The sequence below is a fragment of the Danio aesculapii genome, chromosome 17 (assembly GCF_903798145.1).
Source record: "Danio aesculapii chromosome 17, fDanAes4.1, whole genome shotgun sequence".
NCBI classification, from domain to species: Eukaryota; Metazoa; Chordata; class Actinopteri; order Cypriniformes; family Danionidae; genus Danio; species Danio aesculapii.
Genome location: NC_079451.1, coordinates 27,993,488 through 28,012,883, shown reverse-complemented (window position 1 = coordinate 28,012,883; position 19,396 = coordinate 27,993,488). Strand labels below are relative to the sequence as shown.

General features: G+C 33.7%; 1 protein-coding gene across 1 annotated transcript; it reads left to right on the top strand.

The window, feature by feature from the left end:
* Nucleotides 1-7,140: 7,140 nt before the first annotated feature.
* Nucleotides 7,141-8,574, top strand: LOC130245121 (prosaposin). The gene is made up of 4 exons (XM_056477785.1): nt 7,141-7,236; nt 7,911-8,002; nt 8,102-8,173; nt 8,266-8,574. Exons 1-4 carry the CDS (start codon nt 7,185-7,187, stop codon nt 8,425-8,427), a joined length of 378 nt encoding a protein of 125 aa, XP_056333760.1. The 5' UTR covers nt 7,141-7,184; the 3' UTR covers nt 8,428-8,574.
* Nucleotides 8,575-19,396: the final 10,822 nt, after the last annotated feature.

Sequence of the window (19,396 nt, the reverse complement as noted above, 5' to 3'; positions counted from 1 at the left end):
TACAGCATCCTGCTTTGTATATACTTCATGTACAGAATTAAAATTTATTTATTGATCTAATTGTGATGTGCTTTTGTGTGTCAATAAGTCTACGTCACATTTATTTTTTCAAATAGACATGATGTGCGGTGTGACATGAAATGACTTCTTTTAGGAGCTTCATTGCTGATAAAAAATGTAACTGACTTTTAATTTTCCATTACTGTATTCCAGTGTGGCGACACAGTGGCGCAGTAGGTAGTGCTGTTGCCTCACAGCAACAAGGTTGCTGGTTCGAGCCTTGGCTCGGTCAGTTGCCGTTTCTGTGTGGAGTTTGCATGTTCTCCTTGCGTTTGCGTGGGTTTCCTCCGGGTGCTCCGGTTTCCCTCACAGTCCAAAGACAAGTGGTACAGGTGAATTGGGTAGGCTAAATTGTCCATAGTGTATGAGTGTGAATGAGTGTGTGTGGATGTTTCCCAGAGATGGGTTGCGGCTGGAAAGGCATCTGCTGTGAAAAACAAATGCTGGATAATTTTTTCGGTTCATTCCGCTGTGGCGACCCCAGATTAATAAAGGGACTAAGCCGACAAGAATGAATGTATTCAAGTGTTGTAGATTACTTACAAATATTAAGTAATCTACAGTGTTAGCCTGTTACTGTTCACGAATTACATGATCAAATCATGCTTATAATCTAGTGTAGGGATATTTTACAGTTTGAACCCAAAGTCAGAGATTCAAATAAATTAAGTTTACTCAAGATAGTTTCAGTCTCATCAGCAGAAGCCAGCTTCAACATTCTGAATGAGATTAAAGGCCGCTCTGCTTTCAATTATAAATCAACATCAATTATACTCTCTCATAACGTCATTAACTGCGTCATACATATATGTGTTTTAACCTGATTGGTTAAAACATAGATAGACTAGTAAAATTTCCATGTGGGTGCTTGTGTACAATTCTGAACAATATCTCAATATCTCATATATTGCATATAAACTTCAGACATCCACTAGACTGTTTAGAGCTGACCCCAGACCTGTGAAAAGGATCCACAATCGGATAGAACACACACACACTCAAAGTACAATCTGTTTCCTACCCAAGGCTGAGTGTACTCTCAGCCATCTTTATCAAAACTGGTTAAAAACCAGTGTAATCTATATTCAGGCAATTATATTCTCACTACTCAAAGTCTATCTGGATAAAAAGGAAAGTCACTTTAAACAGAATTAACACATAATAATAATAATATAAAAATCCCTTAAGACAGTATTAACACATAGCAATACAAACAGGAAAACAGTTGTACAGTTGTTTTCAATCATCAGGACCTTCAGTTCCACTCGAGGTCTCCATGACCTCTGACCTGGTTTGGTGGCTCCTAAAAATAGAGTTACAAAAGACAGGCTAACGCACTGAACATTCTTATATTAAGCAATGTGTTAACTTATTCATTAGTCAAAATCATTTCAAGATTGAATACTGATTCAAATAATCAAATTAATAAAGTAATGAGAAAAAGGATAAATGTTGATCCATGCTGGGACGGTTTGGAAGGCAGAAATCCGAATCCATCACCAGAAAACATATTTTAAGTAATTGTAAGACTACTTTTGAATTACTTTTGATATAACCTAATAATTATTTGGTTTAAAAAAAACACATTCAAAGGTATGAATTGCATATAACTTGACAAGACTTTCACATGGCCAACTGATGAATCCATGAAGAAAGTAGCTAATTTTATTCTAAGCTTTCAAATGAAAAATGTAACAAAAATAACATTAGCTTTGTAAGAGAAAAAATGGGTGATTTTTTTTTTATATAGCAGTTACTAATTCTTTTTTAAAATAAATTATAAGAGCCTGCCGAGACCTTTATAATTTAACTTCAGACTCACCTACTGTGGCTGTCAGTTTCGTCGCTTCACTCACATTCATGAATTCTCTTGCGGGGCATCATGAGAGAGCGCAGCGTGCATGGAATGCGCACTTCAGAATCTCGCCGGAAGTAGTAAGTCATCGGGTTCTTCTCGCATACTGGTTTTCGAATTCTATGAATTCGGACATACTACTCGGCTCACATACTGATTTTAGTGTACTATATAGTATGGAAGTATGCGGTTTCGGACGCAGCCTCAGGCACCAAATGACATTATCGGTGAAAAAGTGTCAGCGGCTATATCTTTAAAGCTTCATTACCTAAACCTTTCCTCTAAATCTATTATTTTGTTTACCACATATTATAAAAAATAAATTTATACTGAAATATTCTAAGGAACCACCCGTGTTAAAATTTCAATATTAATCTGTTTGTATTTGACCAAAGAACACACCGATTTTATGGTGTGTTAATATTACTGTAATGTTTTGCAGGGTTTTTCTTATTTTATGCTCATTTCCAGCAGACACACAACGTCATAAGACATTAATATTAGGTTAGCTTTAGGTCACCAGCGTCCAAGGACAATGTTATTTTGAGGTCCAATAATGATGTGAAATGATGTTGATATTTTGTTTATTTTAGGTTGTGTTGGAAAGTGACCAAAATTCAATGTTGAGCCAACATCTTAAACCAACGTCATATTGACGTCAAATACTGACATTTATTCGTCAGGTATGGCAACCAAAATTCCATGTCTGATAGATGTCATATTTGTAATGTCTACACAACATCAAGCTGTAACATCAGCACACATTGATATTTTATTGTTTTTAGGTTGCGTTGGAAAGTAACCAAAATGAAACTTCTGTCCGACATTAGACATTTAAGTCAGCCTGACGTTAGTTTCTGACATCAACCAATTTTCATTTCCAAACCAAATGTGACATTCCACAATGCTGGGGTACAAATGGGGAAGAGTGGAACAATTAAAATGGTGAATGAATTCCCACCCTCTAGTGCAGGAGCCAATCAGCGATCGCTATAGACTGATGAGTCTCTGGGGGAGGGTCTCCAACCATAAATTTCTGCAGATTTTGGCCCAATCCCAATTCTACCCCTTAGCCCTTCCTCTCACGTGAAGGGGTAGGGGTGTCCTAATTCTCTTTAACTTAAAGGTGTAGGGTTAAGGGGTAGGGCTAGATACCCCTTGAGATAGGAGATTTTTCAGGACTACACTCGAAACCAAGGGGTAAGAAAATTTACCAGACTACACCAGTGACAGCATGGCTGCACACGGAAGTCAGGAGATCCACAATGACTTTTTTGTCATTACTGCAAATGTTTACAACAAAAAAACGCTAAATTTCTCTATCTGTAATCCATAATCATAACTCCTGTATAGCAGTCCCACAACATTCTGTCACTCGATGACACTCGAATCCCCTGTCAGAAAAGTCTGGCTGGGAATGAGCTTTTTACAGTGTCTGCTATAATGTTAATGTTGTTTTCTTGTGTTTACATAGATGAATATGGCCACGGTGTAAATGCACAGTATAGTTATGATCTTATTGCCACATTAGATCGTTATGATAACGATATATGCCTTCAGTGATTTCCTGAAGATAACTACCAAAAAATTACACAAATGGAATAACTACAGCAGTCGCGATCGTCTGATCTCATATGAAGCAAGAGATCGCGATGACTTATGATGACGTCTGCAGGTGTTGTAGTACTATCCCATTTCTTAGTGGTAAATTTTGAAGCCCTTCCCCTTCATACTCTGTTTCGAATACCAAGGGTAAGGGGAAGGGGTAGGGGTACAAAAATAGAATTAGGATTGGGCATTTGTGGGGTTCGAACATTTAGATATGAAACTAAACATACAGTTATTTAATTTTATTGTTGATTCCTAATATGAAATTTAATTATAATTTATTAGTTTGATGTTTTCCCATTCAAACAGAATGCCTGAGCATACTGCCCGAGATGGCCGCAGAGTGAAATGACTTGCCTTCCATCTGATGTCTTGTTGATGTCTTGTGCCTGCGGGGAATGAGCACAAGACAAAACCTGCAAAATATTACAGTAATATTAATACACCCTAAAATTTGTGTGTTTTTTAGTGAAATACAGACAGACCCAGTGGTTAATATTGAAATTTTTATTTAACCCAATGGTTGGGTTTGTCCATATTATTCCCATGTTTGAGTTTTAACAACAAAGCATCATTATATGGTCATTTTCATTGACAACTGATAGTCTACACACAAGACTTCATAAATGAATCAATTATTCTAAAGGGTCTTATCCAAAAACATTTCTGCACATATGAATGCATAAGGAAGTAAGAGTGCTGAATGTTTGTTTGATAACTGCAGGTACACGTTCAGCATCATTTCTTGATAAGAGGCGCTGTCCTGTCTGATGCCTGCAGGAGGAACTGGTTAAATGAGCCGAGAGCAGACATTGTTCATCTCTGACTCCGTTTCGCCATCGTCCTGTTCTTTGTCACTGCCGTCAGCGAGTCTGAAGTGAATCTGGTAATAGAGTTGGCCTCCTTAATTAGTTTGATCAGATGCCTGGAAAGGCCTGAGCTGCTGTTCGTCCATGAAACCACAGCGGTCATTATAACACACGACTGGCAGGAGAAGAAGAAATCTCTCTGGAACCACTGGTGCTCTTCAAAACAATGCAGCGTTCAGGTACATTTACATAAACTGTGTAACACTTCACGCTATCTCAATGTTTTCTACTTTTCTCATCACTGAATATAAATTCCCTAAGGCAAATTTAGTTGAATTGTTTACAAATCAAGGGAAAAAAACGAAACAAATGATGACAGAGATTGAAAAATTATTAAAATCCCCAAAGGCAGTTTTTTGATGGAGAGAATACACAATTATCAAGTCCTTCAAGCTTTTGTCATTCGTGCTTTCAGGAGAATATTATCAGTGGTGTAAAGAGGACTGAAAAATCATACTTAAATACCATTACCTGGCAAGTTGAGTAAAAGTATGTTGTAAATACTACTCAAAGTATGAGTAAACAGTAGCCCGTATAAAAGTACTCAAGAGTAGTGAGCATTACGAATTAAATTGATGTGTTTGCTTGCTATGTGTGCATTTGTGTGTGAAAACAACATTTTGGAGGAAATTTAGTGATTGTTTAAGGCCATTTGGATATTTCAGTCCTCATACCATAGGCATCTTCATTATCGTCATTGTCATCATCATCATCATCATCATCATCTAAATCAGGGCTTCCCAATCTATTTCTATAAAGGGCCAAAAACCAAATATCACTGAGAGCTGAGGGCCAATGATACACATACCAAACTATTTTACAATAAAGTAGCCATGGGTAATTTCCTAATTCATTATATTTTTTCATAATATTAAAAAAATAAATAGAAAACATTACTTTGAATCGTATTAACTAATGCAGTATAACTTTTTAAATTATAACTTATTGCAATAAAAACATAATCACATTCACAACACAGTGGAGTTCAATGCTGGATTAGTCAAGCAGAATCTGCCTTTGCATTGATTCACTCGTATGTGCATTTTAAACAAAATCTGATTAATTTACACCATTTAAATTGAAATGTTTAATTTCAGATAGCTTCTTTGTAGCTGAACATAAAATAAACAAATAAAAGGTTACATTAAAATTGAAATGACAATCTCTAAACCAGATGGCGGGCCAAATCAAAGGTTACCATGGGCCAACTTTGGTCTGCGGGCCCTAGTTTGGCCATCTCTGAACAGTCTCTCAGTCTTTGCATGTAATGATTTTGCTGCATCATGGACATTTTTAATGGTTTTACACGGTACATTTATACAGCACACACTGAACAAAAATTATTCATTGGATTTGCTAATTTTTTAAGTGGTGGTTGCAAGCTATTTATATGGGCTGAATTTAAGCTAAGTAAATTTAGTAATGCTCAACTTAATTTGTTTGTTTAAATTCAGCCTATATAAACAGTTTACAACCACTTACCTTAAAAAAATGAGAAGATCCAACGAATAATTTTTTGATTAATGTCTTGTTCTGTATGATACGATTTTTTTCATTGCGCAGTTTGATTGTATAGGAATCAAAGGGCTGATTATTCTACTAAGTCAATCAAATATAAGTGAAATTTTGAGTTTAATTTCAAACGGATCACATACTTATGATTGTTCACGGCTGGTCCCGCATCAGCTCACGATTGATTCACCAATCAGATGATTCCTAACTCACTATAAATAACCAGAGTTTTTTTTATCTCAGTATCTTCGTCTTGAGAGTTCAGGGGAGTTCATCGAGATCTACCTGAACTCAAACTACCCTCTCGCCCTGCAAACAGGAGGGAGCCCAGGGCTCAAGGATCTCAAATTCAGGAGTCTCTCCCAGGACATCCTGCCAAACAAGCTTTATTATCAATCAATAAAGTGTGAACTCTTAAACATATGGAGGAAAATAGTGGAGTAAAAGTACCAATTCAGCACTAAAAATTTACCCAAGTAAAGTAAAATTAGCACGTCATGGTTTTGTCAAGTAAGATTCAATCCTAGATTAACATCTGTGTTGATCCTTGAACATCATTTTTGTTGGAAAATGTAATCCATACCTATTCCCTACCTCTAAACCAAACCATAACTGTAAATTATTCCCAATATAAGAGGGGAATAATAGTTGTATAACAATCATATAGAAGTACATAAACCTAACCGTAAGCCTAAACTTAAGACAAACTATAAACGTATCCCTTAATGCTGATTGGAATGTTGTTCCAGGATCATCATAAATGTTAATCCAGGAACATGTCCTACTTGGTGAAATCAGGTTAGCGGTAAACCACACATTTTAAAACTACTTAGTTAGGTGCAATTCCTGAGAAAAACTACTCAATAACAGTAATTTGAGTATTTGTAATTTGTTACTTTACATTATCTGACTAAAGCCACTGATTTTTTTATGCATTTTTTATTTCCTATAATGGATGTCAATGGCTACCGGTTTCTTCAAAATATCATCTTTTTGTTCAACAGAAAAATAACTGAGGTTTGAAACCACTTGAGTGTGAGTAAATTTTCATTTTTTTGGGGTGGACTTCAGAACAGTTTCACAAAATTCATGAAGTGTGGATTTATACTTTTCACAGTTTTTGGTGTGCGTGAAATAAGCTGACAGCGGTATTGCATGTCAACATTTTGTATGTCAGCAAGCGTAACGTCCGCACTAATTTGGAAGTACAAATATAATCGTCGGCCAAAACAGCAGGCAGGCACTTTTCTAGATTGTTTATTGCAGACGGTGACACAAAGATGACAAAAATAGCACTTGTTTTCCTTCTGGGGTCCCTGCTGGTCTGTTCAGGTGAGATTCACTCTAATATTCATTAAAATGAACTCTTATTAATAAAGGAATTAAAACAATCTGTTTTTTATGATTAGTTTACAAAACATTTCATATTTGAGCAATCAGATTAATTAGTTACAAAAATGTTTTGGCAATTTAAAAATAATAAGTGATGTGACTCTGGATCCCGAAACAAGTCGTATGTTGCACTGCTTTATTTTTCTGAACAGCCAAAAACACATTGCATGGGTCAGAAATGTAATTTTTTTTATTTAATGTAAAAAATCCTTATGTAAAGATCATGATCCATGGAGACATTTTGTTCTGTAAATCTGTCAAAATGTGATTTTTTTTTAAGTAAGGCATTGCTAACATTTGAAACCTGAAAAACTTTAAAGGTGATTTTCTAAATATTAAATTTTTTTTAACCCTCAGATTCCATATTTTCAAATAGTTTTATCTTGGCCAAATATTGTCCTGTTAATTTCCCAATTAATCTCAGTTTGCAATTCCCATTGACACTTATAACTGATTTTGAAATCCGGAGTCACAAGAAATGTTTTTGCAATGTCAATAAATTTAATAATTGCCTTGTCAGTTTCTGTATACAGTAACACTCCGTATACAGTATATGAATTTGTCGTTTTCCTCTTTGTGTCCCAAAGTTTTCACCTATTGTGTGATTATTTAAGGTGTTTCAGATGTTCAGATGGAAATCTTGCAGCAGTCGGACCTTCTGAATCCTGAGCAGGGGTTGAAGTTCAGTGATTATGACAACAAACTGGTAAATAAAGTTATCATCTTCACATATTTAATGAATGAAAATGCTAAACACTCTTTTCTTGCCATTAGCAACATTTCAGTTTCTCTGTTTTTCCCACAGCTTGTGTTTTGTAATATTTGTAAAAATGTCATGAGGAAAGTAATAATCGCTGTTGGAAAAACAGTTTCTAAGGTTTGTAAAATATATTTGTCTGTCTGATAAACTTACTAGAGTATGTATTCTGTGTGTTTCCTTGATCTTGATTTATTGTTGTCCCTGTGCAGGACGAGATCAATCGGCAGCTTGATAAGATCTGTATGAAATTAAGAATACCCGGATGTAGACGTTTTGTGCAAAAATATAAAAATGCACTGATCAACGCACTGCTCGCTGGTAACCGAGCCCAGGCCACCTGTGTTCAATTGAAATTGTGCAAAAATATGTAGCCTAGACTACATTCAATCTGTATGAATGTTCAAACATGTTTTGTAATTGATAATTTTTTTTCCTCATGTTATCATTTGTTAACCTTTATAATATGTAACTTTGAAACATGTAAGTCAAACATTTGATCAAAATAAATCAACAGTCAATTTTTCTGTTTTCTTGGAATATTCATGAGTGTCTGCTGGTGATTATTACAGTTTTATGATTCAGTCAAATATAATTTATTCTTGTGGTTTGTCACATGATCCTCAATAATAATTTTCTTTATTGTTATTACTAAACTGAAGCCAGTTTTGTTGATTAAAATCTTGGCAGGAACATTTTTTAATAGCAGCTTTAATTAGAAATATTTTGTAATATTCATTCATTCATTTTCTTTTTGGCTTAGTCTCTTTATTAATCCGGGGTTGCTACAGCGGAATGAACCGCCAATTTATCCAGCATATGATTTACGCAGGGGATGCTCTTCCAGCTGTAACCCATTACTGGGAAACACCCATACACTTTCATTCACACTCATACACTATGGACAACTTAGCCTACCCAATTCACCTATAGCACGTCTTGTGGGGGAAACCGGAGCACCCGGAGAAAACCCATGCCAACACGGGGAGAACATGTAAACTCCACACAGAAATGCTAACTGACCCAGCCGAAGCTTCTTGCTGTGAGGCGACAGAGCATCACACTGTGCCACAGCGCTGCCCCTTTATTTTGTAAAATGTAAATGTTTTTTTATAAAAGTGGTTTATAGAAAACAGAGTCAAACAAAAATGAAACATTTTGTTTATTCATTTTTTTTTGTTTTCATACATGTTTATATTATTTTTTAGACATAACAACACCCACTTTTAAAGTTCAGAAGTGTTAGGAAATTAGTATTTGAAAACAATTGGTATTTTGGACAGCTCTCTCTCTCTCTCTCTCTCTCTCTCTCTCTCTCTCTCTCTCTCTCTCTCTCTCTCTCTCTCTCTCTCTCTCTCTCTCTCTCTCTCTCTTATTCATTGAAATTGAATTGAAAAAATTGATTCACTCTAATATTCATTGAAAAGAAGACTTAGTCATAAATAAATTAAAGTAATGTGTTTTTACGGTGAGTTTACATAAACTTTTCATATTTGAGCATCAGATCAATTGCAAAAATGTGTTAACCATTTAAAAATAAAATGTGATTCTGGATCGTTGGTTCCCTCTCTGGAAATAAAGAAAAAATGCTTTAAATTAGAATATTTTCACACCTTTACAGAAAAAATCAAATAACCCACAGCAAATTTAATGCAGGAAAAAAACACAAAACCAGGGAAAGATGCTGTTCCAAAAAAACAACAACAATAAGAATAGAAATACAGTCAGAGCAGCATTCATTCCTTCACAGCCACCCCTGTGGCCACCCCGGTATGACTTTGCTGTTGATATTATTAATTTAAATGGACTTGCGTAAATTCACAATATTTCAATAATTAATTAATTAAATAAATAAATAGCAGCCACTAAATTATTGTGAATTGATTGGTGCAACTGACAAAGCTGATTCAATCCCCCTCCCCCTCCCCGATCTTTGTAGACAGTACACACACACGTTCAATAGACAACAATGACAATTTTATATTTACCTTAAGGTACATGAATATAATAAGCTCTATTAATAATATTGTGGCTCAAAAAGGAATATGGATAAATGATATTATTAGAGTCTGTATAGTGAGTGTGTGTGTAAATGTCTTTTGTTCATTTGTTTTATTCATTAATTTATTAATTAATATTTGTTATTTTTAGACATGGCAAATACCGTATGCTGTACAATAAAAGCATGTGAAAAATAACTGAAAAGTTATTTTATATATGAAGAGTTATATGCGTTTATATATATATATATATATATATATATATATATATATATATATATATATATATATATATATATATAATTTTTTTTTTTTTATTAAATATTTATTTTTATTGAATTTGTATTTATAGAATTTTTAGGAATAAATTGCAATTTTTTTAAGAGTATTTAATTAAATGAATTAAAACCACATTATTTCATTTTTACACTAGAGACAAAAATATAACATTATACTGAATTCATTTTTTTTTTGTGTGTGTGTGCCACCCCAAGATTTGGTGTGGCCTCTTCTGGCCACCCCTAAGAAAAATTTCTGGGGGCGCCACTGCATTCCTCCCTATATTATGTTTAAAATTTATGGCCAGTCCAACAGGGAAACTGGAGATAGATTTATCTAAGCTCAAATCTCCGGTAAAGGAGTTTCTTTGTTAAAAATATAACTTCAGATGCTGTTCATGTTCAAAATACTAAACAACCTCATAGTGTAATTCCCAGCATGTAACGACAACAAAGCAACACTTGACTTGACAATGGCAAAAGGCATTTTGACAAGTTAAATAAGGTTTAAAAACACTTAATGAAACAGTATTTAGTTAACACCTTTGCTTTCACCTTTGTTGTTTTAAATGAATTTCATGTTATATAGTTCACTGAAGGGTGACACGATGGCTCAGTGGTTAGCACTGCCGCCTCACAGCAAGAGGGTTGCTGGTTTGAGTCCTGACTAGGTTAGTTGGCAGTTCTGTGTGGAGTTTGCATGTTCTCCGCGTGTTGGCGTGGGTTTCCTTCGGGAGCTTCGGTTTCCCCCACAGTCCAAAGACATGCGCTACATGAATTAAATAAGCTAAACTGGTCATAGTGTATGAGTGTGAATGAGTGTGTATGGATGTTTTCCAGTACTGGGTTGCAGCTGGAAAGGTATCCGGTGTGTAAAACATATACTGGATAAGTTTGTGGTTCATTCCGCTGTGGTGACCCCTGTTGAATAAAAGGAATAAGCCGAAAGAAAATGAATGAATAAATATTTCACTGTATTGGTTTGTATAGTTATGGTTCAATCTGTAACTTTGTCTATATTTGGTCGTGGTATTGGTGTTGATACAGTTTGGTGAAAATGTGTCTTTTTATTTGGTTTCGGTATTGTTTTAGTTGAATGATATTCTCTCTTTTTTTGGTATTGGTTTTGATTATAATTAATTGTAAATTTGTCTTTATTTGTTGGACCCCATGAAGAATTGCCACTACTTTGGAGATCCAAATAAACAACAAACAGAAGTCGAAGTAGCCGTTTAGCACTGTGGTGTTGTGGTATAACTTCCCTTTCTGTCAGCTATTTTACAGGACACGAGTAAACAGTTTTACACACCGGACCAAAAAAAAAAAAAAGACCATAAAGTTTTCTGTGCATGGTGTATTGTGTTCTTTATATTTTCTCTGTGTGTTAAACACAATTGCATATGGAATTTTTTTATCTTAATTTAGATTAATCTGATAAAATGTTATCTATTGTTTATTTTGTTCTTCTGATCGCTTGTGCAGGTAAGATATGCAGCATCTGAATATTCCAATCCATCAAATTACACATCTGAATTGAAGTAATTATTTTGTTACTTTCTTTACTTGGAAGCCCTTGCAAACAGTCAAAACGAAGCTCCTGAAATTCCTACACAATCTGAAAGCTTACGCAATTCGATGGCCAACTATGGAAAGCACTTAGCGGTATGTACAACACACACATTCATTCAGACTCTCTCGCTTATAAAACTGAAAATTGTTATTCAGATTTTTTTAATCTAATTTCAGATTCAGAAAGTGCGGCCGAACATCATCTTCTGTTGTATCTGTCAAGAAGCTGTACGTCAAGCTCAGGAAACAATCAAAAAAAAGATGCAAGAGGTAATTTTCAATTGTCTCCGATAAGGTGTTTTAAACCCAAGTGTAACATTTTAATGGAGAAAAGTAGCCTATAATTAGCCAATTCAGTTCAATCTAAACGTACAAGTTATTGACACTTTGATATGAACACACTGAAGTGAGAAGTAACATTCATACAATTGCAGTGTTTAATAGAAAATACATAATTGATTAAAACATTAAAACAGTTGATTCATTAAAACAGTTGAAGACCATATCATTAGCCCTCCTGTTTAATAGATATTTTTTTCAATACATTTTTAAACAAATTTATTTTAAATATTTTAACCAATATTGACCATAGCAAATATTATATACACACATATATATATATATATATATATATATATATATATATATATATATATATATATATATATATATATATATATATATATATATATATATATATATATGTAGCCAAGCTAAATGAAATAAGACTTTCTCCTGAAAACAAATATAATGGGAAATACTGTGAAATAATATTGCTTTGCTCTGTTCTGCAAACAGTTTTGGGAAATATAAAAAAAAATTAAATAATAATAATTATTAATAAATAATAATTGTTTTTCTTCTACTGTATTATGAGTTTAAATAAAAGTTTTTCTTATTCTGTAAAGTATCAGTGCTAATTTTCTGTTTTATATTCATGAGAATTCACTGTCATCAGTGTCAATGTATTCATTGGACAGCTTGTGTTACAATTTGTTTAAATTTGATTTGTTTTAAAGAAAGACATTACTAAGCAATTTTAAATAGAAATGACATATAATATTGATTTTTAGTTTCAAAATGTAAACAATACAAATAAAAAGAACAAAAAAAAATTCCCCTAATAAAAAATGTCTACTTTCTCTAAATTTTGTGTAATCATAAAGTCTAGCATATTCTTAATTATTTAATCTTTGTATATATTTTTTACAGAAGATACAGAAAGTCTGTTCCATATACATACCGTTTTTTAAAAAGAAATGCCTTCAGCAAGCAGGCCGACTTCAAGACCTCATATTGCACAAGCTGTTCCCTGGCGGCCATCCGAGAGGAACCTGCTTAAAGATGAAGCTTTGCTCTTAACAACTCACTGTGACAGTGCACTGTCCAAAGGGTACATTTACATTGACTAGCTAAATTAGCATCTCTTTTTGCATTATAGCAAAGCTGCTTTTCATGATTCAATTGCAAAACGTATGTAGTTGAAAAGTGTGCTTGTAGATATCAGTTGACTTCCATCTTTGTTTGTATTTGAATATGTATCATTTTTGTGCCATTGATTGAGCTTTGAGGATGCTTTCATCTTTGCGTTTTAGAAAATCAATCAAACATGCAGAACGTGGATTTACATCATGCGTCCCCTTTGCTATTCTACAGCCAATGGATATAAAACCTCTGTAATAAAGGCTCTTTTTCCAGGAAGCACTCCTATTGCCACCTGCAGAATCTGGAGGTTCTGCGACAAAAAAAAACCCCATCAGTTCAGAAAATGCAATTAAAGCGATAGATCAACCAAAAATGAAAATTCTGCCATCATTTACTCATCCTCCACTCGTTCCAAACCTGTTTCAGTTTCTTTCTTCTGTTGACCACAGGTGAAGTTATTCTGAAGATTGCTGGATAAAACAGCCATTGACTGATGGTTCCTTTAGATGTTAGTGACTGCTTTTTTCAACATTCCTCAGAATATCTTGCTTTGTGTTCAAGAGAGGTTATATTTACCTTTAGAACCTCTTGTGTGTGAGATAATGTTCATTATTTGGGTGAACTTCCATTTTAAGAGTTACTGCTAATCAGAAATATTGCGATAGATTGATGTTTATTCTCTAACTGTGTTATGTTTCATCTGCAATTGTTCTCTCATTAAAGTTGTCGTCTGTCCATTGAAGGCATACTTAAGCTATAAATAAAAGTTCTGTCAATCAGGTATTTTCCAGACATGTGAGAGTTTCTTTCTTCTGTGAAACATAAAAAATAATTTGAACAATGTAGACGTGAGAAATGCACAAGGTTTTTGGATCAAATCAGAACTTAAGATTAGAAACAAAACATATAGTCTGAGCTCCATTAGATCACATTATACTGGCTAAATTATAATTGAAAGAGGTATAGAATGCAAATAGGTGTGAAATGTGCATTAACGTCTTCTTTTTTTAAGAAGACAAAAAAATTTGTATTTTATTTTTAATTTTACATTTGAACTTTAATTTGTTTTAGTAACAGTTCACGATGCTTCATCAGTCCTGTTTTAGTTGTTGCTAAAAGAGTAGTTTAAAATTTAGTCAGTTTAATCGAATAGTTGTTTCTGATTCTGGGAATTTCAACACTCACACATTCAGGACTGCAGGTTTAAAGTATACATGAGTATATTTTAAAAAGAAAACATTTAATCAATCAATATCATTATTAGAACAAATTAACTGTTGGTCCAGCTTTGTAGTTCAACATTTATTTAAATTAAACAAAAAATGTGTAACATCCTTGCAGAAAATGACCTGTTATTTAAGTCCTGTTGTCCTGTATGCATGGTGTATGAATTTTATTGACCCAACCTAATGGCTGCCTGTTGCTGCTCGCATCAAATTTAAGACACTGTCATTCACCTACAACACAACTACTGGTTCTGCACACATTTACTTGAGCACACTGCTTCAGGCTTATGTCTATGGCAGGACTCTGCACTCTGCTATCAAATGTCACTTTGTGGGACCATCCCAAAGGTCCTTCACCTTTAATGTTCCATGCTGGTGGAATGACTTGCCAAATTCAATGCAAACAGCTCTGTATTATTTGAGTCACTGGTCATTTAAAAAAAAAAAACCTCAATCCATCAATACAATACTATGCTATAGTATTTATAAAATACATCAACACTGTAAAAAAATGCTGGGTTCCACACAATTCCATGCATGTTGTCCCAACACAAATCAATTAAGCCAACTTAAGTGGATTGAACATAACACATTTAAGTTGTCCTCCCAAAAAACTTAAAGAGTTGTGTTGGTTCAGCTCATTAAATAAGTAGTTTGAACAAGCAGCAAAAGTAATTTTTTGAGTGAATGTTTAATTGTTCATCAATAGCACTTCCTATTTATTTGCACTTATTATTTATTTGCACCAGAAATTTTTATATAAAGTGAATAATCCATGTTTATTGCAATATATTGTGCAATTCTAAGTGAAGTTTATTTATAAACTAATTTCGAGAGGATCACGTGCTTATGATGGCTTGCAGCCAGCCCCATATTATTAAATTTATGTTTCACCAATCAGACAATTCCTAAGCCACTATAAATACCCTAAGTTCCATATGACAGCCATCTTTGTTTTGAAGAATCCCCCCTTCCACCCCTACTCCTTTCCTAGATGGGTGGCATGGTGGCCGAGTGGTTAGCACTGTTGCCTCACAGCAAGAACGTCACTGGTTCTAGTCCTTACCAAGCCAGCCAACGTTTCTGTGTAGAGTTTACATGTTCTCCTCGTGCTCACGTGGGTTTCCCTCGGGTTCTCCGGTTACCTTCCACTGTTCAAAAACATGCAACTTAAGTTAATTGACTAATCCAATAGAAAACCTAGACTTGCTCCAAGTAAGTTGTTATTTCTTGACAGCAATCACTATCTGTTCATTAGCTACTACAGCAGGGGAGTTCTCGAGATCTACCTGAGCTCAAATTCTCCTCTCGCCTTGCAAACGGGAGGGAGAACCGGGCTCCAGGATCTTATGAGCTAAGGGCTCCCTCCCGGGACAGTATGCCAAACAAGACTTAACAAAATACTTTATAATCAATCATTAGCTAAGTGTGAACTCTTGAAGTATGATTCCTCTCTAAATGCACCAGACACTTTCCTACAATCACTCCATAACAAGGAATCAGTAAAAAAAAGATTAAACTACTTAACTAACTTAGACTTGTTATGGCATCTATATATCGCTGCTCTTTGGTGATTTGAAGAGCTTCCTTTATTCTCCTTTTTAAGTTGCTTTGGATAAAAACATCTGCTAAATGAGTAAAATAAACGAATAAATGAAATAAACATGGAAAAAATCTACAATAAAATTCTTTCACATGGGCCACAGTTTTTGTGATGAGGGTTCAACTGACTTCACTTCACACTTACGTTTAACAGCTTCGTACAGTGTAGCCTCACATCAGCAAAGCTAAAGAGAAAAAGCAGACGTTGGAGCACACTGATACTTTGAAATACAAATAACAGAAAATAAGAGTTACCGAGAAATGCATCTCACCCACATCATTGGATCCTTGATGATTCTATTTGGTAAGATACTGGAAACTTACTATTAAACTTATGTGTGATATGTTCAACCTTGAACAGTACGTTTTGTCACACAAATTTAGTTATATTTCATGCAGCTGCTGCTGAGAGACGATATGAGATGAAACATGCCGTCACCATTCAGGACAACAAGAAAGATGTGTGCAGTCCTACCAAGGTAATGAAATGAGATCTAACTATGAGAATGTTTTCATCCCACAACCTTTTAACACATAATATGTACAACTTAAAGCTATACTGTGTTTAAAAGACACATGGAGTACATTATACCTCACTAATAGACACCCCTTATTTTAATCTCTGTTTCTAGGACACAATAAAATGCTGTATATGCCTGGAACTGATCAAACAATATTTACCCCAGATAATTTATCAAGTTAACAAGGTAAATGTTTCCTTTTTCTCTGTTCAAAGCACAGAACAATATTTATGCATTTATACTATTACTTACTGTAACATTCAGTTAAACAGTAAATGCATTTTCAAATAACAGTAAATTTAAAGAAATGTATATGATAAATGTATTTTTGTTGTTGTTTTACAGTGATGTACTTTGAATTTTTTATACAGCTGTCGTAATATTTTTCTCCTCACCCAGAAAATCATAGCTGCATGCAATGTCAACGGGTTTCTGAGGAAACTATGTTTAAAGATCGCCACAAAGATCAAAAAGAAAGTTTTCAAAAGATTTTTCTCAGGAGGTCCTCTACAATCCTGCAAGAAGTACAAAATATGCAAGTAAAAGACAGCGGTAAACAGTCCATTAAACATTACCTCTTTAAATAGGATTGTTCACTTGTTTGTTTTGGCAAAAGCATGAGATGAAAATGTCTCCCCTGGTTTCTGTAAACTTCATAATAAAAGCTCTTTTTCACACTTCTGTCTGCACCTGAAGAGGCTGGACAAATCATCAGATCAGAAAATGCAGTTATGAGATACATTCAGTCAGAAATCCCTTTAAACTGTTCTGAAAGATGTATGTTTATTATGTTTTGGATGATTTTGTTATGTTTCACATTTACTGCTCATTAAATTTCAAATCAATGACTTGCCAAACTCAATGCAAACAGCTGAGTCTCTGGTCATTTTTTAAAAACCTCAATCCATCAATACAATACTATGCTATAGTATTTATAAATTACACTGTAAAAAAATTCTGTTTTCCACACAATTCCATGTGCACTTTGTCCCAACACAAATCAATTAAGCCAACTTAAATGTTTTAAACACAAATCTAAGTGGATTGAACATAACAAAATTAAGTTGTTCCACCAAAAAACTTTCATTAAATTTCATTAAACTTTCAACTAATTAAATAAGTAGTCTGAACAAACAGCAAAAGTAATTTTCTGAGTACATGTTTAATTGTTCATCAATAGCACTCCCTATTTATGTTTTGGACGATTTTGTTATGTTTCACATTTACTGCTCATTAAAGATCTAATCATTTTCATGTGTTTTGAAGACTTTTTTCTGTCATTAAAATTATCATCTGTTCCTTAAATTATAGTTTAATCAAAAATAAAAATCCTGCCATAATTTACTCCTCCTCGTTTTTATTCTGTTGAAACTGAAAGATATTTTGAAGAATGAATATAACAGTTGATAATCCCCATTTACTTCCAGTAAAATAAATAAATACAGTGGAGGTCAAAATTATTAGCCTTAATTTATTTAACACTTGACTCTTATATTATTATCATTAATGGAACACATTTGTAAACATACTATATATATTTTTTTTAATTAATAGCTAATTTGTTGTGTCTTTGCCATTGTGGCAGTACATAATATTTTTCTACTTATTTTGCAAGATACTAGTATTCTACTAAAAGTGTCATTTAAAAGCTTAACTGGGTTATTATGTTAAATATAGGCAAGTTGGGATAAATAGGCAAGTTATTGGAAACAGTGGTTTGTTCTGTTCTGTCTGATTTCTTAAGGGGGCTAATAATATTGACCTTAACATTGTTTAAAACAATTTAACACTGCCTTTATTCCATCCAAACTAAAAGAAATGAGACTTTCCCCATAAGAAAAATATATTATAGGAAATACTGTAAAAATATCCTTGGTTTGATAAACATCGCTTAGGAGATATTTGATAAAAGAATAAAAAAATCAATCATTATAATTCAAAGTACAAGTGAAGCTATTTTTTTAATATATTAACACAAAACACTGGGCTATATTTGTAGTTAAAAGAGTAAGAGGAGGGTTTGACTGACTTCACACTTACTTTTCACAGCTTTCTCTGTGACATTATCAGCAAAACAGCAAAAGTAAAAAAAAAAAATCAATGTTAGAGTGCGCTATTACTTAGCAATATACAAATGACAAAAAATAAGGAGCAATGCATCTCACCTGTATCATTGGATCCTTCATCATTCTCTTTGGTAAGATATTCACTAGTCGGTGCATGATGTTTACTTGTAATTTCTGTCAAACAATATTTCATGTATGAAGTTATATTTCATGCAGCTTCTGCTGAGAGACAATATGAGAAACAGGCCGTCACCATTCAAGACATCAAGGAAGATGTGTGCAATACTTCCAAGGTAATGAAATGAGATTTAACTGTGAAAATACTTTCATCCCTCAACCTTTAAACACATATTATGTACTGTTTGGAGGACATATATAATACATCTCATTTAATTTCTCTGTCTAGGATGTCATAAAATGCTGTATATGTTTGAAAATGATAAGAAAATATAATCCCGTGATAAATGCTATAATCGACAAGGTAAAGCCTTCCTCCCTTTTTTCATCTTTGTTCAAAGAACAAACCAATATCTGTGCACTGTTTGAATTGTTTATTTGAAAAGTGAGTAATAAAATATTTATAAATATGATTTGCTAATAAATCCTTGGAATTGTCATTGTTTTTATTGAATTATAGTCACAGTTATTTACTTTAT